This window comes from Squalius cephalus (assembly GCF_949319135.1).
Source record: "Squalius cephalus genome assembly, chromosome: 11".
In the NCBI taxonomy this organism is placed as follows: domain Eukaryota; kingdom Metazoa; phylum Chordata; class Actinopteri; order Cypriniformes; family Leuciscidae; genus Squalius; species Squalius cephalus.
The window spans coordinates 34830301-34852352 of NC_137132.1; the positions used below are offsets into that span (position 1 = coordinate 34830301).

The window sequence follows — 22052 nt, forward strand, 5'->3', positions numbered from 1 at the left end:
CACTGTTTCTTGTGATTGTAAATACATTTATACTATGCATCGAAGGGAAAATTCAGGATCCAAAAACCAAAGCCTAAAAGGAAATTAACATTTAATAATCAATTAATTAATCAAATGTATTTAATAATCAAAACTCAAATAATACACAGTTGTACAACATTTAAATGACGCATAGGGCAGTTTTTATAACAACTTTTTAGTATTAGAATATGCTTCTACTGAAATATAACCATTTAAAAAAACGGCAGTAATAGTAGAGTGGCACAAGCGGCATTATCTAAGAATCTTTCATCTGAATCGTTCCCTTCTCAGGGAAGGTTACATTCAGTAACCGGAGACATTCCCTTTTGAGATGGTCTCTCAACATTGCGTACAGCAGATGCTGACGCATTGGGGAACGTGTACAGTCACGCTGTGTTATCGCGAAGGGCCATACATAACCCTAACCCTAACTTAGTATAACATAAGAAGAAAAAGTACATATGCCGCCTGGGCGGGATATTCCATAATAATGATAATTCAGCTAAGCCCGGCCTATCAATGCGGGGTTCGTTAGGAGTATTTACGCACAAGCCAATAGAAATCGATTGAGGGGTCTCCTGAAATTGCTTTCTTAGCAAACCTGGTTGAATCCCAAGCTCCCAGACAGGGAGGGCGGGGCCAAGACAGTCACTGAATGAGAACGTACATAATATTGAGTAGAAGAGGTGAAAAACAGCGCTAACTATCAGAAACGTTGACAAGTCAAGTCATCTTCATTTATTTAGCGCTTTTAACAATATAGATTGTTTCAAAGCAGCTTTACAGAGATAAGCGTACAATTTAAGGTAACAGAGATTGTTTAGGCTTTATAGCGGTTCTTTAATAAAGTTATTTTCCAGCTAAAGTTAGTTTTGATTGATTCACTTCCGTCGCAACGATCATTTGTTAAATTGGCGGCCGCTAAGACGACACTATTCTGTCTACACAGACTTTAAACGCGAACCTGTGATAAACGCTGATGGCGTTCACATGCGCATTAAGAATTGGTTCTATAGTTATGTGCGTTTGAATATATGTGCGCAGGTTTGTAATTCCCTACAAACCAAGCCTAAACAAAGTACTGGTCTTTCCTTATAAATTTCGATACAGAACTGACAAGACAATAGGTAATGCAATTACACAGTAAGCAGTGAGTCTGGCTCGGCGCACAGTATGTGATATACTGTGATATACTACAATCTTATGCAGTAATACATTCCGCTAGCCAGGCCTAGCTAACGAAACAACATAGAGTTCAGGGGCCAAGGAACCACTGAAGTTATAAAGCGAGCATTGAGCTCTGTGCTCAATAGAGAATAAACATTTACAGGCTCTATCCTCCCTGCAAACCGTGGTACAGATCATAGAACTGACTGAGACGGCACCATCAGTACAGTAAAGGACCTGAGAAGTTAGCAAAGAGACATCCAAATTATAGAATTTGGCAAAAGTGTTCTGTGAAGCCCATCCTGCTGCTGAACAAATATCCCCAATAGGTACACCCCTCGCACATGCCTAAGAGGAAGCCATACCCCTCCTGGCGTTGGCTCGCACGCTAATGGGGCAAGTTGCATTCTGTGAATCATAAGCCAGGGGATATCGCATCCACAACCCAATGGGATAGCCTCTGTTTTGACACCTTTAGTGCGACCGGCATAACATACAAAAAGCTGTTCAGAGAGTCGATTTGCTTGGTGCGTTCAACATTGATGTGCAGAGCGAGTACAGGACAAAGCGGCAGCGGTGAGGGGTTTTCCGCGACCGTAGACCCGCTCTGAGTGTAAGGAGAGAGAGTTATCACATGTTTTCTGAACGGCGTTGAAAGCACTTTAGGCACATAACCCTTCCTTGGTTTCAGAACGACGTAACAGTCATTAAAACCAAAGCTTAAGCAGGATTAGTTGACTGACAAAGTGTGCATGTAACCTATTCGCTTAACAGAAGCGAGTGCAGTAAAAGCAGTGTCTTGAAAGAGAGAGCTTTGAGCGAAACAGATTTAAGTGGCTGGAAAGGGGAGCATGCCAGGGCACTTAGGACTAGAGATAGGTCCCAAGTGCGAATTGTGGTCAGGCGAGGGGGTTCAACCGTCTTGCGCCGTGTAAAAACTTTAATACCAGATCACTCTTTCGCACTGACTATACATCAAAACCATTATGAAAAGCTGATATAGCAGCTACATATACTTTGAGCGTATCATCCAAGCGTTTTTGCAGAAAGGACAAAATGAATAAGATTGGGCAGTTCGCTTGATCTATACACTTTGAGTCCCACTAATCAGTGAAAACCTTCCATTTATGTACATAGAGGCGTCTGGTGGACTGGGCCCTCACCTCAGAAATCGTTTTAATCACCTGCTGGGTCAATGAGACTGAAGCTGGCGAACTCCATTGAGTGGCCAGACATGCAAGTCCCACAACCTCAGCTTGGGGTGCCAGACCGAACCGTTCGCTTAAGATAGGAGGTTCTTCCTCAGAGAAATGGGCCATGGGGGGTCCGACAGCATTTAGAAAAGGTCAAGTCAAGTCATCTTTATTTATATAGCGCTTTTTACAATACAGATTGTTTCAAAGCAGCTTTACAGTGATAACAGGAAAATAATGCAACAAAGTTTGTTTCGGCTGTACAGCAGATCTAGAAGAAAGTAGCGTCATACTCCAGCTTGAGTAAGTTCAGTGATGGGTTAATTTTTGTTGTAAAAAAAGTTATTAATTTAGTTAATTTATCTATACAGCAGCTCAGTTCAGTTCTCATATATTGGTGTAAATGTAGGCAAATCAATAATATTGTAGTCCCCAACTAAGCAAGCCAAAAGCCAAAGGCGACAGTGGCAAGGAACCAAAACTCCATCAGTGACAGAATGGAGTCAGTCAGTCGCTCAGTTCTCCTCTGGCCAACGAACGAACAGTGTATGATTATGATCCAGGCAGCATTATAGGATTGGGATTGGTAGCATTCAAATATTCATCCAGTTCCTTTTGGTTGAAGAGCGATTCATCACGCCAGTATGGAAATGAAGCTGTCCATAGGGGTCTGTCTGGAGGCCTGTCTGGTTCTTGTGGTCTTTGTTGAGGATCAGTGCCATTGGCTGTCGTGACGATGAGGCCTTCACAGGGGATTGTCTAGTTGACACATTCTCTGCTGACACTTCAGGGATGAGTTGTGGTCATGTCTAGGCGCAGGTCCACCATCTGATCTGGATATGGACCGGATCCGACTAACTACGCTAGCCTCGGGATAGACAGAGAGACTAATATAAGTTTAGATACCATTCATCGTGTCTTATGGGAAGTGTTCCCGGTTCCGAACTTCCGGGTTGACCTAATTTATGCAGCCTAACAGTCTTTTAACGGATGTGAATTATAGAAATGTGATAGTTTTATATGTATGCCAGGTTAAAGATATGTATTTTTAGTCTAGATTTAAACTGACAGAGTGTGTCTGCTTCCCGAGCAAGGCTAGAAGACTATTCCAGAATTTGGCCGCTAAATAGGAAAACGTTCTACTGCCTGCGATTGATTTTTGATGGATGATTATCAACTGGCCAGAATTTTGAGATCGCAATAGATGTGAAGGACTACAATGCATCAAGAGCTCGCTCAAGTTCTGAGGAGCTAAACCATTTAGTGCTTTATAAGTAATTAGCCAGATTTAAAAATGTATGCATGGATAAGTATGGATGATTCTGCTTTATTTTATGTATAAATATGACCCTTCTTCCTTAATAAACTTGAGAATGTTATGGTTCTGCACTGTCTCTGTGTCTGCTTGATCATTCTCCCGAGATCTCGCGCTGCTGCTGCTGCCACACATCACAGGGGTTAAGGCGCCTGTTTCCAACTGATGACTGATAGCTTCGAGGCTGTAGATAGTCTACCTGAAAATAGACTAGAGCCAATGCAGTATTGACCGAACCAGGCTGATATGGTCATACTTTCTGGTTCTGGTAAGAACTCGAACTGGTAAGAACTTAAGCGTGCAGGGCAACCACCCATAAGAGCATTACAATAATCTAGCCTTAAGGTCATAAACACGTGACATGACCTAAGATGGAAAAATGCAGTTTACAGATGCTAGAAATATGGTTTTCAAATGAAAGAACACACCAAGGTTCCTAACTGACAACAAAGACTTGACAGAGCAGCCATCAAGACACGTGTTAGGTTATTACGTGCAGAGGTTTTTGGTCTAATAATTAATATATCAGTTTTTTTTTTTTTCAGAATTATGTAGTAGGAAATTACTTGTCATCCCATTTTTATATTAACTATGCATTCTGTGAATTTTAGTGAATTGATCAGGGCGTGATACAGCTGAATATCATCAGCACACCAGTGAAAGCTAATCCTATGCTTCAAAAATGATATCTCCCAAGGGTAGCATGTACAGGGTGAAAAACAACGGTCCTATTACTGAGCCTTGAGGTATTCCATACTGAACTCGATATGACATCTCTTCGTTTACTACTACAAATTGATAGTGGCCAGATAAGTCTCTGTGTCTGCATCCAATTTAATCTGAATTGGATGCATACAATATCCGATAATTTTAAAATGCTTTGTGATAATCTAAATCTTTTTCAATTGGTAGACTCACCCACTAGGCCTAACTCAAAATCTCTGGAAAAATCTACTTTAATAGATCTTGTCATTACAAATGTCCCACATAAATACTCTTCAGTTTCTGTATTCACAAATTATATCAGTGTTGTGACAGTAGTTAAAAATATGAAGTTACCTCAGCAAAATAAAAAAATGATTACTAGGCGTTTTATGAAATATTTTAATGAACAAGCATTCTTATACAATCTTTCTCTAATTAATTGGGATAAAATTATTTTAATACCGGATGCTGATTGGGCATGGGAATACTTTTATGATAGTTTTATGTTAATTATCAATAAGCACGCACCCATGAGAAAATATAGAGCTAAATGCCGTGATAATCCGTGGTTTTCGACCGCCTTATGTGATCTCATTCAAGAGCGGGATGCCGCATGGGCTAAGGCTAAACAAACAAATCTAAATTCTGACAGGCTGCACTTTAGGCAGCTTCGAAATAAATGCACTGTGGCAATCAGAAACACGCTTCATTTGCCAATTCGGTTTTTAGTTTTCATGATATAACGACATTACACATTTGTTTGTTTTTTACTCTACCATTTATTGGAAAGTTTGATGAATGGAGACAATCTCCTTTGTCAGCTGCCATATGGCTTTGATGCTGGTGTTAACTTCCGGGTTAGATCGTGGATTTCCCAAATGGGTGGGCGCTTCCAGGGTCACTTATTTAAATATATGGAAAGTACCAAATGTAGAACCAAAAGGTTATTTTCCTTTTACAAATGTATTGTTTAAGAAAATATTTCAAAGAATATTTAATGATTTCATATTCAGTATTTGTCTTTTTCTGTTACCACAGATGTCCAGGTCTTCTGTAGGCTAATTAAGAGATGATTTTTTTTTTTTTTTTTTTTTTTTTTCACACTATCTGGATACAGAGTTTAAACCAACTACAGTCCAGTTACTATTCTGGTTGGAATTTAGAGTATTTAAGCCAGAAAATAAAGCGCGGGACGTGCTCGCGCTGCCGGGCTCAGACCTGAAGCGCGCGCACACGCCGTTCAGACAGCATATGATCGCGACTTCAGTTCTCTTTCGCGGATTATTAGGTTTGAATAGTCAAAATGATATGTAAAAATGCACGTCCTGGCGAGTATTCACGTAAACACAGTCGGGTATGTCTTTAGTGAACGTAAACCGTTTGTAAAAAGAAATCGTATATGTTCCAATGTAGGCTACGTGCAGGTCTTAAAGGGCCGGACCGGCAGCGTAATATTCTGTGCGATTAATGTTAATCCAACAACAAAAGAAAATAGACAGTCACCCAATGCTTGACTGAATAAATTTAATCTATTTATTAAGAATCAGTCTATAGTTAATTTATAGAGTGAAGACATTATTTTTTCAGCTACAGAAGGTCTATTTAGCTTTCAAAAAAGTAATTAAGCACTGTTTATTTTATTTGTCTCTTATAGTATTTGTCATATTGTTTGTAATTTGCTTTTTTTTTGCTTATTTTTAATAACAAAGATACAATTAAATTAAATATATATATTATAATTATAAAATTACATTTAAAAAATACATGACTCGTATCATGAAATAAGATTTTGGTCATCCCTGTTCAGAGTTGTAAAAGGTTTGTAAATGTTAGCATGATTGATAATAATGTGATTGTTGCAAACATCTCGGTAAGGACGTTCACACTGACATGTAATTATTATTATTATTATTATTATTAATAAAGGGGAGGGAATGGTCATAAAGCAGGGCAGGAACATGCTGGTCATGTGAGTTTTTATCTTTTTAAAATTAATTTATAAAACAATGATTTGTAAGTTCTGTCATATTTTTCAATTACTTTTACTGTTTTAGTTTTTTTGCCATGGTATTGATTCAGTATCGGTATCGAGGTATTTTGGTCTGGTATGGAAGTCATAATTTTGGTATCGTGACAACACTATTGCATGGGCCATCTCTCTCACAAGCATGCATTTTGGTCGCCAGGACTCACATAGGTTACACACAGATTCCAAGCGTCTCCAAGTAACATATGCATGTTTTTGGATTGTGGGAGAAACCCATACAGGCACATGCAGAAACTTCAGCCAGAAAGGCCTCCTGGAATCGGGCCCTTCTCGCTGTGAGGCGACAGCGCCACCCACTGAATCTGAAGGCTTCTATTGGGTCGTTTGAAAGATCCAATAGAAGCCTTTAAATTCGTGAGCAGAAGTTGTGTTGAAAACGCCATGAATTTCAGTGTGTGCTGTTGATTAGTATTGCATTATTTGGAGTAAATTATTATCGTTGCTTAAGACAGCGTTGTCACGTGATACTTGTTACTTTTCCCAGTGCCTGTCCAAATGGACCAATTACAGTTGTTTGTGTTTAATGGATAAATTAAGACTTGCTATTTATAGCAATTGTTGGGACAGATTTCCATTTGTATAGCAGCTACTAATCTTTGGAAATGTTAGCCTAGGTGTGCACCAACCCCTCGAATTAGACAAAATGACGAGAATATGACTCAAAAAGGAGCATTTCTGGGCGGTCAAGCGCCTCCTTGAGGAATGCAACTTTGTTACTGCAGGGGTTTGCAATCTTTTAGATGCCACGGACCCCCAAATATGATCATCCCCGTGTGAGGGACCCCCACCCTAAAATGTATAAGGCATCTGTCTTTTATAAACATCCAGTTTTTATACACATTAAAACTTAATATTATAAAATTACATTTAAAATAATTTTTTGATGATTTAATATTAGTCAAATTAGTATTTATTTATATTAATATTTTTTATTTCATTTATTTTAATCTAATTTAATCTATTTAATAGATAAACAACGAACTCACCTTTTTTATTTTAATAACATTATTTATTTTATGCATTATTTATTTATTTATTATTATATATTTTTTGTCATTTTTCTCTCTAGCCTTGTCACTCCCTTGCAGTCCCCTGGGGGTCAGCAGACCCCAATTTAAAAACCCCTAACGTATAGGGCACAGTTTTTAGCCAATAACATTTACTTAATCCGAAATACAGTTATTAATTAAGTACAAGTGTCGAAAATATTGAGGGCTACCTATATTTAATGGGCTATGTCATATGTTAAAGAATCTTCAAATGTCAAGTATAAGATCTCGCGTGAGTTCACCTCAGTGTTGAGAATCTGTGAGAGTTGCGCGTCCGCCATCACTAGAGCCCGAAAGTAGCTGAACGCGTAGCGGTTGTCAACAAGTCCGAAGAGTGAGACTCGTAAAGAAGGTCAAGTGGGGGCTCAGCGCTGCCTCAGTATACGTGTTCCCCGTCTTTTGTCAGAGAAGACTTTCATGTGAAAGGAGACAACGGCGGGGAATAAACCAGACATGTCAAATCTCAGCAAAGGGGGCACTAAAAAAGACACCAAGATGAGGATACGAGCCTTTCCTGTGAGTATGAGCGTTCAGAGCCGGCGGGACATTCACTCGAGCTCCGGGGATTCAAGCAGACAGGCCTATGTGGACAAATCCCTTCACACTGCCTCGATGTTTTCCCAAATCCCACAAATAATCAAATAACCATCATGAGAGGAGTGTCAGATTGATCTAGGTTTAGAATCTCTTGCGTTGTTTTTTTTGTTTTTGGTCATAATGACACAACCCAACGAGCCTGTTAGCTGGCTAACCTGTTTAACAGCAGTAAGTTAGATAATCATAAATAAATGCGCGATGACCCAAATACAATGCTTTTACTGCAGAGGTTCCCTCAGTGAGCATATACAATCACCGGTCAATTTGAGTTAACGTAAACACTAATCAAAAAGATTTGCTCTAGTAATGTTGTTTTTGGCAGGTTGATTTGTCTGTGATAACTTTTTCCATGATGTGTCGTTTACTTGTGTATGTCACACATGACCAGCGCAAATGCATGTGTGATGTGACACGCTTTTAGTGAGCTTTGAGTTATTGCCAGCGAAGAAACAAGTTCACTAGCACTAATGCTGCAAGAGTGTTTGTGATGTTTACAGTTGGCCTGGTCTAAAGAGTCAATACTGTAAACCCAAACTAAACCGATCCTGACGAGCATTCTTGTTCTGAATCACATCTATTGATTTGTTCACAACTGTTTGAGCTGAATATTCAGGTTTTAAGATACTCAAACATTGAGACGACTCCCCTTTATCACCTGTTGGCCAAGACTTATGCACTGCCTCGGTAGACTATGGATGTGGTCAAGCTACAATGTATGATCAATCAAGTTTTGTCCAATCAAACAAATACATTGATATTGTATATTTTCTTAGAACTAACTTAGAGTCATCGCCTAAAGTTCACACAGGTGTCCCAGGAGAGTAATCATATGTTACTCATAGTGTATCATATTAACTATGGGCATTTTCATCATGACAACCAGAAAATGCAATGGCACAGTAGTTTTGTCATTTCGTGAAATGTTCTGCTTGACAAGGTTTGTGTGTTATCTTTCTTTAAGAAAAATGTGCTTTGTCTGTTGTTGTTTTATGTAATGCAAACACATTCACACATTTGTTTACACTATGTATTAATTTAATGTCTAATTTAGGTTAGATTCATAATCTGTAACCAATTCAAGGTTATGCTGAGTCATAGCAAGAGGAAGGTACTGCTTCTGTAATCCTTATGAATTGATGCTTTATATTTTGAATCAGGCAACCTTCATTATCACATTATTTTCAAAAGTTTTGAGCAACTTGCATCACCTTTTCTCTCTTAATGTTTTTTCCCCACTTATTTTATCTCCACCTCATTACAGATGACCATGGATGAGAAATATGTCAACAACATCTGGGATCTCCTGAAAAATGCCATTCAGGAGATCCAGAGGAAAAACAACAGTGGGCTGAGCTTCGAGGAGCTCTACAGGAACGCCTACACCATGGTCCTTCACAAACATGGAGAGAAGCTCTATACAGGCTTGAGGGAGGTGGTCACAGAACATCTCATCAACAAAGTAAGAGCCATATGTCTCTATCTTTCCTCTTTTCCACCGTGAGGGTGCTGGTGTCTGATCTGGTACCATTCAGTGCATTTTCACAGTTCGTAGATCCCCTGGCCGAGTCCTGGATCTGGCACAAGAACTGATACATGTACAGTTATGCATTTAGCAGATGCTTTCGTCCAAAGTTCATGCATTTACTGAGAATGTTATCATGGGCTTGGTGTTGATAAGGCATAAAAAAAAAATTAGTTTGGTTCCGGTTTCGACCGACCGTGTCAATTTATGTGCGACCCAAATTTATTTTATGAGCTTGGGGAAGAAATAATACAAATTAAATAAATGCACAAATAAAAAACTTTGAGGCGAACTATAACTCTCCAACGCAATAGAGGTGGAAATGGGCTTCTCCACACAGCTTGCGCTGAAAAGCGACGCAGTGCCAAACGCTGCTCCTCCTGCATGGACTCCACCACCGCAGTGGTGTCTTGATGTGAGTGATCATATATATAATCACAATTTATGGTTAGGCTAAAGTTAATCCTCTGGGGTCGACAAACGCGCCGGCGCATTTTGCTGTTTTTTTTCCACATAGCTGCAAAATATGAATATACCTACAGAGAGCGCGCGCTATTGACATCAACTCGATAAAACTCATCAGATGCATGTACTTTACGTCGTCCACGTAATGGAAATGGGCTAACATAAATAGGCTATGTTATGAAAAAATAGAGTATCCATCGCTACTGTAAAGTAAAATTTAAAAAATAATAATAATTTCCTACCTATCCCTTGCTGCCACTGGGAAAAAAATAAAAAATAAATTCCCTACCGACCCATGACCTCAACTGACAACCAACTGGAACCAAACTTTTTTTTTTTATGCCTAATGAAATTCTGTGCTGTTTAAGCTACAGGAAGATCCAGCACCAGTTCAGTGGAAAAGGGATATCAGGGGGTAGAAAGTAATGTGTGGAGGAGATTGTTGGATTTTCGCATGCGTTTTAGACCAATGAAAAAAGTAACAGCAGAAGGGCGGAATAAAAATGTGAATTTGCACTCTGACTGTAGGTGGCGCTTATGGAAAAGTCCATTGGTGCGCAACTTTCTGTTTCTGACACTCTTCTGAAGAAATTGGGTCGAACATTATTCACCTGTTCTCCAGCAGCCGTTCAGATTTCACAGAGACAAGGGAGCTGGTTCCGTATTTTTCCTCTGCTATTCATTGTCCTTTCGCAAAAATAATGAGAAATTAGAATAAAAATAATCTGTCACATTGGCGATGAATGTGTGTGTTGGTCTGCAGATACGTTAACAGACATGTTAACAGACATTCTCTCAAATGAAAATGTTTTGGCTCTGAACATTTGTCTTGGTGTGAACAGGCATTATTGGATTAATGAAATAAGAGCGACTCTCTTAAGTGGGTTTGAGTTGTGATTTTTAATGTATGTCATGTGTTTAAGTTGAAAAAGAAAGAAAAGTGCTTCATTAATGAATTGCACCAAGTTGGGTTTCTGCTTGCTGGGTTGATATGAATTAGCAGGTTGTTTATCCTTCCCTTATATAATTTTTTGTTTGTCCTTTAAAAGGTACGCGATGATGTGTTAAAATCCCTGAATAACAACTTTCTGCAAACACTGAATCAAGCCTGGAATGACCACCAGACGGCCATGGTGATGATCAGAGACATCTTGATGTACATGGTGGGTCCTCACCTTTCAACCTTTCATTGTGTGTTGTTTGATTTTTGTCTTGGTACTTATCTGTGTGAATGTTAGCTTATCACAGGGTTTGCAAGGCATCACTGTATTGATAATTCCTCAAAAATTCTGGTTAGGTGCATTATTTTCTAGTTGTAATTCTCATTTCGTTCGATACGTCTTGAGATGCCCCTTGTCACGGCACTTTGTGTGCGACTGTAAACAAGAAACATGAACCAAACTGGACCAGGGACAAAAAAGACATTCTTCGAAAAGAACACAGAAAAAAACACACACCGAAGCCACTATAATCCATCAGTTACTTGAACAAGACTTAAAATGTGCCTCTGTACTCCCTTTCCTCAATTAAGGGACCTGTTTTGGTCTCTTAGGGTGTGTTCACACTTGGCATGTTTGGTTCGATTAAAACAAACTCTGGTGCGTGTGGTTCATGTAAATCAGCCAAAAACAGGAAGATGAGACTTTAAAAAGGACACAATGCTCACACATGTCGTTTTTTCTCGTCATAGTCGTGATGTTGCCATCAGTTCGGTACAGGCAGATCTTTTGTGTCTGTGAGACGGAGGGATTCCTGACGCTGTTTTGACTCTTTTACACATTTTTTAAGCTCTTCACGAGTTCTCAGCTGGTCAAAATACCATCACATGCAGGCTACGCACATACAGCGAGAGCATTTAGTCACACAGCACACAGCATTGTTTTGGATGCTCAGTAAGTTCTAGGGGTGGAACGGTACACAGAAGTCACGGTTCGGTTCATACCTCGGTTCAGACATCACGGTTCGGTACGAGTTCGGTACAATGGAGGGAAAAGCAAAACGAAAATGCAGAAGGCATGTCTCAGGCTGTACCACCAAAGGAAAATAAATTACTTAACTTAAGCCTTGTATTTTTTAAATAAATTGTATTAATAAAGTAAAGGCATAGAACCAGTTTATTTGTAGTGCACTAACAATAGTTCTATAAATTGGTTTATTAATTAAATTACATTAAATTAATTGTACCTGAATGAATTGAAAATTAATTTGCTACATTTCAGATAAATATATTTGTTTTCCTTAAAATTTTAATTAACAGTAACTTAAACACTTTGCAGTTTGAATGATGTCCTGTATAAACAAAATGACGGAGTATGTTTTTATGTTTCCACTGTTCGATCACGCGCCTCACACACACACACACACACACACACGCACACAAATATAAGTACATATTCCAGCATTGCAATCTTTTCATCGCAGCCTGCTTCAGAGCTAGGGCGGGGCTACAGATTAGGTGTCCCTAAAGAACCCTAACAGTAGTTACGCATTACATTAATTCATTTGCACGCGAGTTTTATTTATTTTTATACCGTGTATTCTCCATTTAAATTTATGCACCGAACCGTGACGCCCGTACCGTTTCGGTTCAATACGAATACATGTACCGTTCCACCCCTAGTTCCGTCTCAAAATAGGCAATACGTCATAAAAGCCGACCAATCAGGTTGTGAATGTATTTAAATTGAACACTAAGCAGACCAAGACTAAATTATTATTATTTATTTATTTTTTGTTACGGACCAAGACGAACCGAACTACATTTGTGAACACACTGAAGTGAAATGGTTACTAAAAACGTTGCAGTAATGCATAACAGAACACTTAATAAATTAGGCAAAAATAATTGATGACAACCTTAAGGTAACTAAAAGCGATTGTTCACCTAAAAATTTAAATTATCTCATCATTTACTCGCACTCATGCCATCCCCAATGTTTATGACTTTCTTTCTCCAGATAAGCACAAACACATTTTTTTTGGAAATTAATATGTCTGTTTGAGGCCATATATAATGTCAAGTCACATTTATTTATATAGCGCTTTTTACAATACAGATTGTTTCAAAGCAGCTTTACAGTGTTAACAGGAAAATAATGCAACAATGTTTGTTTCCAGAAGAAAATAGCATCACAGTCCAGTAAGTTCAGTGATGTTTAATTTTTGTTGTAAAAAAGTTATTAATTTAGTTCATTTATATATATATAGTGCTCTGGAGTAAACCGTGATGTCATCGTCCATGTCAGTTCAGTTCTTGTATTATGGTGTCAATGCAGGCAGATCAATAATATTGTTGAATAGTACTGATGAATAATGCAAGTGAATAGGTGCCGCTCAGCTGACATTTGAAAAACCACACACTGCGATCGTGACTAGGGAACCAGGATGTCGTGATTATCCAATTTCACGATTAACCGCAATTAAAATGAGCATGATTATTAAACCGTAAGGATTTGGAAGCGATGGTTAAAAACCGAAAGAGGAAAAAAAATAAAAACATGAAAATTAGTCTTTCAGACTGGGGATCAATTACTTGTGACACATATGTGCTCGCCTCTGCCTGGATGCTGTAAAAAACGTGTACGTGTACCTGCAGGTCGCACATGCGCATTCATTTTTTTTTTTGCGGTGATTAGTTTATTCACAAGGTGCCAACCGTGCCCTGGGTGTGTCGATTCACAAGGTAGTCGAATTAAAACTGCATGAACAGAACAGACCGTAACGCATGCAAGCTACAGCAACAATGGAGGCTTACATTGACAAGAGATTGTGTGAAGAGGTTAGAAAGTACCCTCATCTGTACAACTCTAGCATGAAAGAATACAAAGATATTTACATGGGTTGAAACTCGTGGCGAGAGATTGCTCTTGAGATCGAATGTCTGTGTACAAGTATGAGTCAAAAGAAGTATACTTTGCAAGGCTGTGCGTTCCACTTTGCGCATACGCATAAAAAAACGAAGAATACTTTCTGCTTAAAGCTTACAAACATTGTAAATATTACGTGCCTTGTTTTTCATGTCAAAGTTGTATTGAGCGAGTGGTGTGCCAAAACTACTAATCTCCAGCTGTGCGCTGACCAATGTAGACCGCTTCATTGATTATAATTGTGAGTGAAAGCCTGTGGTGATCTGAAGCCATTTGCATGTGTTTTTGATCCGTTTATCTGTGTGGATTAATTTACTCATTCAACCTTCATGCTAATAGTAGTGACATTTTTTGGAATGTCATGAGGGTGAGTAAATGATTACAGAATTTTAATTTTTGGATGAACTGTACCTTAAACAACTGCAGCAATGCAACTCCCTCCTAAGATAATGACTAGAAATCAACTTCTGTTCCATTTGATAAAATCGTTCAGTTGGCGAGTTGGGATCTTGTGACTGTGGCAGGGATGTATGCGCTCCTGAAGAACTCATCTTTTCTTTAGCAAATGCAAAGCCACATTTCATACGCGATTATACATGAAACTTTTGTAACCACAATTTTTTCTGGAGTTCACATAAACCTTCTCCAGAACACAAGAGGGGTTGAGGCCAAACAAGATTGGACACCATTGACTTTCATTGCGACAAAAACTAATGAGACATTTTTCAAAATATCCTTTGTGTTTCTCAAGAAATAAGGTCATGCATGTTTGGATTAACATGAGGGTAAGTAAATGATGACAGAACTGTCATTACCGGGTGAACTATCCCTTAAAAAAAGATGCAAAAGTATAATACAATAATCACGTGCGACTTGTGCCTTGTGTTCCAAGTGAAGACATGATATGGTTTGGTGAAAAACAAAATCTAAATATATAATAATAATGACAATCTTAGGCATTTTTCTCCTGTGCGTATTCATAAGAGTTTATGAGAGCAGCGGTTAACGCCCTCACGCCTGTTGCCTTGGCTTTTGGCTTGGTTAGTTGGGGACATTTAATATTCAACAATATTATTGATCTGCCTTACTTAAGGTGGACGATGATGCAATTTTCTTCTAGAAACAAACTTTGTTGTATTATTTTCTTGTTATCACTGTGAAGCTGCTTTGATGCAATCTGTACAAGCGCTATATAAATAAAGGTGACTTGACTTGACGTCTAGGAAAAGCACACAAGCGCACCATTTTGAGAAATCATGATTAATAAAAGCAGAACAAAAATTCCTGATCAACTTTACAGTAGCTCTTCGTTTGCTGCCTCGCAAGCACTTGAATTTCCTCCAGGAACTGCAGATGTATTTTAGTTTCTCCTACTGGGTGGTTGTGCATGTTTCCAACTAATTTGACTGTTGCTTGGAGAAGAGCTTTATCTCCTTTATTAGCTTTATCCCTCTCTCTCTGTCTCCCCTTCTGTCTTTGTATAGGACCGGGTGTATGTTCAGCAGAATAATGTAGAGAACGTCTATAATCTAGGTCTCATCATCTTCAGAGACCAGGTGGTTCGATATGGTTGCATTCGGGACCATCTAAGGCAGACCTTACTAGACATGATTGCCCGTGAGAGAAAAGGAGAGGTGGTGGACAGGTGGGTGTCTTCTTGTTTTGGTCTACTCTACACATGATGTGTGCTTGCATGGCAGATATAGACCATGCAGAAATCTGTGTGTAATTCATCATAGCAATATGGCCATTTTTGTTGGTACACTCTAGATATATATATTTTTTAATTGATCAAACCCTACATTTGCAAAGTTCTTCACCAAGTAGATTTTATACATCCTGATGTGAGCCCCATATGTTCTCTCTTTGCTGTTCCCTTTTTGTTCACACACACACAACATCAAAGTATGAGCCCCTGGCTTGGAAGGTCTGAGTTTAAACCCTGGAATGGACTGGGGTGTAAAAAGTACTGAGAAATTTAACATAAAATAGGTAATATGCAGAATTATATATTGAAATATTAAAAGTCAAACTTGCCATAACACTTGAGTGAGGACAAAAAAGAAATTCCACAATTTATTGTACTTAATTCTATTTTCTATTGTTCTTTATTATGTATTTTTTAATGGACTCTTTAATCTTTAATTAAATCAAGAAGTAGAGGGGTTTGTTTCATTAAAGGGATAGTTCACCAAAAAATTACATTTCTGTCATCATTTACTCACTCTCAGGTCGTTCCAAATCTGTATGACTTACTTTCTTCTGTGAAACACGAAATAAGATATTTTGAGAAATGTCTTGGTGTTTTTTGTCCATACAGTGGAAGTTAATGGTAAAAAACTGTTGGATTACCAACATTCTTCAAAATATCTTATTTTGTGTTCCGCAGAAGTAAGAAAGTCATAGAAGTTCGCAACGACAATAAGGGTAAGTAAATATGACAGAATTTTCATTTTTGGGTGAACTATAACTTCAAAATGTCTTTATGCATAAAGCATACCGGTATGAAAAATATGACACTGTGACAAGTTTACAATGCATTAGCATCGGTAAATATGAGGAGGAGCCCCAATAATAGGGATATATTCATCTTCTTAATGTAAAGCAACTGAATGTCCATTAAAACAATAAAATGCATTGTTTTAATTTTTGTTGCTTCACAGAGACATAAAAGATACTCAAAAATGAACGGATATTAATATCACCTGAATAGGGCTGCACCATATAGAAGTAATCAAAACATCGCAAATGTCCAAATGATATGTATATCGCAATGGCTTACAATAACTGAATGGTTTTAATACTTCAAAAGATTACGAAAACTCTACGGTTTAGAATTCAGTTCATTTTTGCAGCTTATATGGCCAAATACACACATTTATGTCAAAATTCCTGTCTTGGTGAGCACTCACAGAACATGCATGTTGGTTAAATCAATTACCAGTTCGTTTTTAAATATAATGTACATTTATTTTACACCCTTAAAGCATCATCGTGTCGAATATCGCATTATTTAATGAGTTATTGCATATTTTATTCGCTTTTTTTCTAGAATAGTGCAGCCCTACTCCTGAACTTCATCAGTTTGTTAGATGTTGGTTAACTAAGTCTTTATTCTAGAATTTCAGTAATACAATTTTAAGTTAAGCTTTACCAATCTTTCTTTATATACTTGGACATTGTTTCCTATCTTTCTTATTTTCCTTTTTCTGTTCTATGCCACAGAATGATGTTTTTGATGTGACGTGAGCAAAGGGTTAGCAGTCGCCATCGCCATTAGAAGCAAAAGTCATTTTCATATAAAGCTGATATTTGGATATGTAATATGTCACTGCATGAAGGGGAAAAAAACGCCGGTTCCATATTTTGAATTTAAAATGGTGGCACAAATTTTTTATTGTGATGATTTTTTGGGCCATATTGCCCAACCCTAGTGGGGCTAGTGAAAATGTACTTCGTGTTGAGCCCTGCACGGTATACAGTAATATCGTTTATGCATCTTACACAAAAGTAAGACTGCATGGACGATTGCTGTGACGTTTGAACAGACTATTTTCTTGTTATAGTGAATAAAAACATCCTGCATATCAGTAAATAGCGAGAAATTGTTGTTTAGATTTTTCTATATGCTGTTTTTGATGTAGTTTTTGCTCACTCGTTTCTGTGAAGGATCCAGTTAGACGTGTAGTTCTTTACTCTTTCTACACAGGCACTCTTACAGACACCCTACTGCACGTGTCCTTCATTTTAGTTTAACTAATCTTTTAAGTGTAAATTAAAAGTTTGAGATCAGTAAGATTTGTAATGTTTTTAAAAGAAGTCCCTTCTTCCTACAAAGGCTGCATTTATTTGATTAAAAATACCAGAAAAAAATAAACAAAAACAAAACACTAATATTGTGAAATATTATTTCAATCTAAAACAGCTGTTTTCTATTTATTAGTAATTTATTGTGTGATCAAAGCTGAATTTTCAGCATCATTACTCCAGTCTTCAGTGTCACATGATCCTTCAGAAATCATTCTAATATGATGATTTGATGCTCAAGAAAAGTTTATTATTATTATCAATGTTGAAAACAGTTGTGTACAATTTTTCCAGGATTCTTTGATGAATAGAAAGTTCAAAAGAACAGCATTTATCTGAAATAGAAAGCTTTTGTAACATTATACACTACCGTTCAAAAGTTTGGGGTCAGTAAGAATTCAATACTTTAATTCACAATAATTCAATACAAAAATCAATACTTTATTCAGCGAGGATGCATTTTGATTGATTAAAAGTTACAGCAAAGCCATTTATAATGTTACAAAAGATTCTATTTCAAATAAATGAAATAGAACTTTCTATTTTTTTTACACTGCTGTTTTCAAGATTGATCATAATAATGAAAGTATTTTGAGCATCAAATTAGCATATTGTGAAGGATCATGTGACACTGAAGACTGGAGTAATGATGCTGAAAAGTCAGCTTTGATCTTAGATCTTGATAGATTGTCATAATATTTTACAATATTACTGTTTTTTTTGTTTTGTTTTGTTTTGTTTTGTTGTATTTTTAATTAAATAAATACAGCCTTGGTGAGCATAAGAGACTTCTTTTAAAAACATAAGAAATTTTACAGATCCCAAATTTTTAGATAGCATCACCCATCATTAGCCATCAGAAGATGGTACACTGTGGTTATAAAGAGATGGACCTGATCAGCTACAATACTCAGGTCAGCTGTGGATTTTAAACCATGCTCAATTAGTGCTTAGGGGTCCCAAAGTGTGTCAATAAAATATCCTCCACACCATTACACCACCACTAGCCTGAACCGCTGATACAAGGCAGGACGGAAACATACTTTCATGTTGTTTACACCAAATTCTGATGCGATTTTAGAAACATATTGATGCATTCTCCTGTGTTGGTGTAGGTTTATAAATGATTTTTTCGAGGATTAAACGAGGAATCGTGACAGCCCTAATTTAAACCCATGAAAATGCAGATTCTGTTGTAAATAATAGTGAAAAATCACTACTGATTTTGACTTGTATAAAAAAGCTCTAAACAAATGTAACATTTATTTCCAGTTTTTTATTTTTAAATTGAATTAATTAAAATAGAAAGTTATGTTCTGGAATGTTTTACAATTAAATGAACTCTTTATATCATTTGGATATCAGATGTCCTTTTGGAATCTCCAAATTAACTTTTTGGAAAGACCTACATTTACCGTGGGAAAAAAAGCTTGCAGAAAAATACATTTTTGTCAGAATCATCCTAAAATCTGAACTTGGTAAAACATTTACTATTATCTTTATTTCAAAAATGTTTCAAGCCTCTCAAATCCTATCCTTAATTTTTTTCCTTTCTTGAAAGTATATCATAAAAAAAAAAAAGAACGAAAAAAAGAAAAAAAAAGAAATGGCCTTACGTTACTGCTAAGCTTTTAACTGTCTGGTGACCAACTCACTGACTGATGATGGTTCTGGTCATGGTATCTATAGTCAAAAGTAGGGATGCACGATATATCGGCCACCATATCGGTATTGACCAATATATGTTCAGTTTTATTGTTATCGTTGTGGCCGATATATTAAAGCCGAGAAATAATGTATTATTTCCTTGAGCTGAGATGCTTCAGATGTGCACTGTTCAACATGATAGTTTTAAATTGCTTCAAATATGATTGGAATCACTTCAAAAGGGAAAATACAGTTCAGTGCAACATGTGCAGCGCAAATCTGTCATAGCAGCTACATAAAATGATCATGAGAACATCATAATTGTGTGTTTAGGTCATGGCTTTTAATGATGAGACTTTTGTTTTTGTAATCAGGCTCTCAAAAATGATAAAAAACCCTTTTTTTCCCTTTCAAATATCGGTAAAATTTTTCATATCGGTACATCCCTAGTCAAAAGTAGTCCAGTGAACTAAAGATTCCCCTGTTTGTACTTCAAGTACTTTGCACCCCAGGAATGGGTGTCAATCTTCAGTACGTAATCCCGTTTGTTTGTAATGAACATGAGTGTTTTGTAGTAAACGCGATAATCACACAAGCAACGTTTTTGTGTGACGTTTTTCAATAGTTATTCAAAGTCCGTTGCTCAGTATTGCACTTCACAATCACCATCACCCTTTGAAGAAGCTCGTGTTTGTCTTTTGTTCTCGCAATGTTAAATTTTTTTTACTTTTTAATTATATGACACCGTTGATCTCTATTTGTTTTTTTGTTTGTTTTTTTAGGTGTTTTTAGCGCATGTTTATAAAAATGGTGTAAAGGTCTGAGAATGGATTCTCCTGCTTGTGACAATGTAAATACTATAAAAAAGTTTAAAAAAAAGTTATTGAATGCACAAACAATTTTGCAGCGTTTGTTAAAAGTTCAATCCGTATTCATGTTTCTGATGTTAAACTGCACACACTTTTTTAAACACCAGGGTTCGTATGGTCGTGAAAAACCTGGAAAATAGCAATTTCCAGATCTGCAATAGTTAAATAAATCCAGAAAGTTTTGGAGAAGTTCTGGACATTTGTTCCACAAATATCTGTATAATAGAATATATGTTTAATCAGGGCCTGAATTTACGACCTCTTTTCTCTCTCTCTCTCTCTCTCTCTCTCTCTCTCTCTCTCTCTCTCTCTCTCTCTCTCTCTCTCTCTCTCTCTCTCTCTCTCTCTCTCTCTCTCTCTCTCTCTCTCTCTCTCTCTCTCTCTCTCTCTCTCTCTCTCTCTCTCTCTCTCTCTCTCTCTCTCTCTCTCTCTCTCTCTCATTCAGGGGGGCCATTCGTAACGCTTGTCAAATGTTAATGATTTTGGGATTGGAAGGACGTTCTGTTTATGAGGAGGATTTTGAGGCCCCATTCTTAGAAATGTCTGCTGAATTCTTTCAGGTTTGTAAAGCTAGATTACACTTTATTGCAGTAGTATTTCTCTATTAGTTGGAATAAATGACATATGAGGATCACATAAAAAAAATGTTTTTAATGTTTTTAAAATAAGTCATCAGGCCTGCATTCATTTGATCGAAAATACTGTAATATTGTGAAATATTATTACAATTTAAAATAATGTTTTTCTATTTTAATATACTTTAAAATATGATTTATTTCTGTGAATCAAAGCTGAATTTTCATCAGCATCATTACTCCAGTCTTCAGTGTCGCATGATCCTTCAGAAATCACTCTGTTGATTTATTATCAATGTTGGAAACAGTTGTGCTGCTTAATATTTTTTTAAAACCTGTGATACTTTTTTCAGGAATCTTTGATGAATTTATTTATTTATTTATTTTTTAAACTGCATTTATTTAAAACTACCATTCAAAAGTTTGGGGTCAGTAATTTTTTTCTTTCTTTTTTTTTTAAAGAAATGAATACTCATTATTCAGCAAGGATGTGTTAAATTGGTAAAAAGTGTTAGTATATTTTTATATTGTTAGAAAAGATTTATATTTTAAATAACTCTGTTCTTTTTAACTTTTTATTCATCAATGAATCCTGAGAAAAGTATCACAGGTTCCCAAAAAATATTAAGCAGCACAACTGTAAATAATGACTGATTTTTTTATTTGTGTATAAAGATGTATTGAAGTATGAAGTATGTTTTTTTTTTCTCCTTTTGGTTTAAACTTATTTTTTTGTTATATTTTTTGTATATATGAATCTTTTTCAGATGGAAAGTCAAAAGTTTTTAGCCGAGAACAGTGCAAGTGTGTACATAAAGAAAGTGGAGGCACGGATAAACGAGGAGATTGAGCGAGTGATACACTGTCTGGATAAAACGACGGAGGAGCCGATCGTAAAGGTGGTGGAGAGAGAGCTTATCTCCAAACACATGAAGACCATTGTAGAGATGGAGAACTCTGGCCTGGTACACATGCTCAAGAATGGAAAGACAGAAGGTGCGCTGTCTCATTGTTGTCATTTATCATTACAGTTGTTTTACGTCGGCAGTATAGCTTAGTGGTTGATGAGAAGGTTGTGCATTCAAACTTCAGAATGATTATTTCTTGAGACTTGAAAAATGGATCAGGATATTTTTCTTGAGGTCCGCTTATGTCATTTTTTCACCTTGCGGTGTCCACAAATCAAGAAATGTTGATCATGACATGA

General features: G+C 37.0%; 1 protein-coding gene across 1 annotated transcript in view; it reads left to right on the forward strand.

The window, feature by feature from the left end:
* Positions 1–7738: 7738 nt before the first annotated feature.
* cul3b (cullin 3b) overlaps positions 7739–22052 on the forward strand; it is a 35920-nt gene continuing 21606 nt past the window's right edge. Inside the window, exons 1-6 of the mRNA XM_079885600.1 lie at positions 7739–8013; positions 9356–9553; positions 11131–11244; positions 15432–15592; positions 20716–20830; positions 21613–21841. Of these exons, the coding sequence (XP_079741726.1) occupies positions 7951–8013; positions 9356–9553; positions 11131–11244; positions 15432–15592; positions 20716–20830; positions 21613–21841 (880 nt within the window). The 5' untranslated portion in view covers positions 7739–7950. The remainder of the gene's footprint in view (positions 8014–9355; positions 9554–11130; positions 11245–15431; positions 15593–20715; positions 20831–21612; positions 21842–22052) is intronic.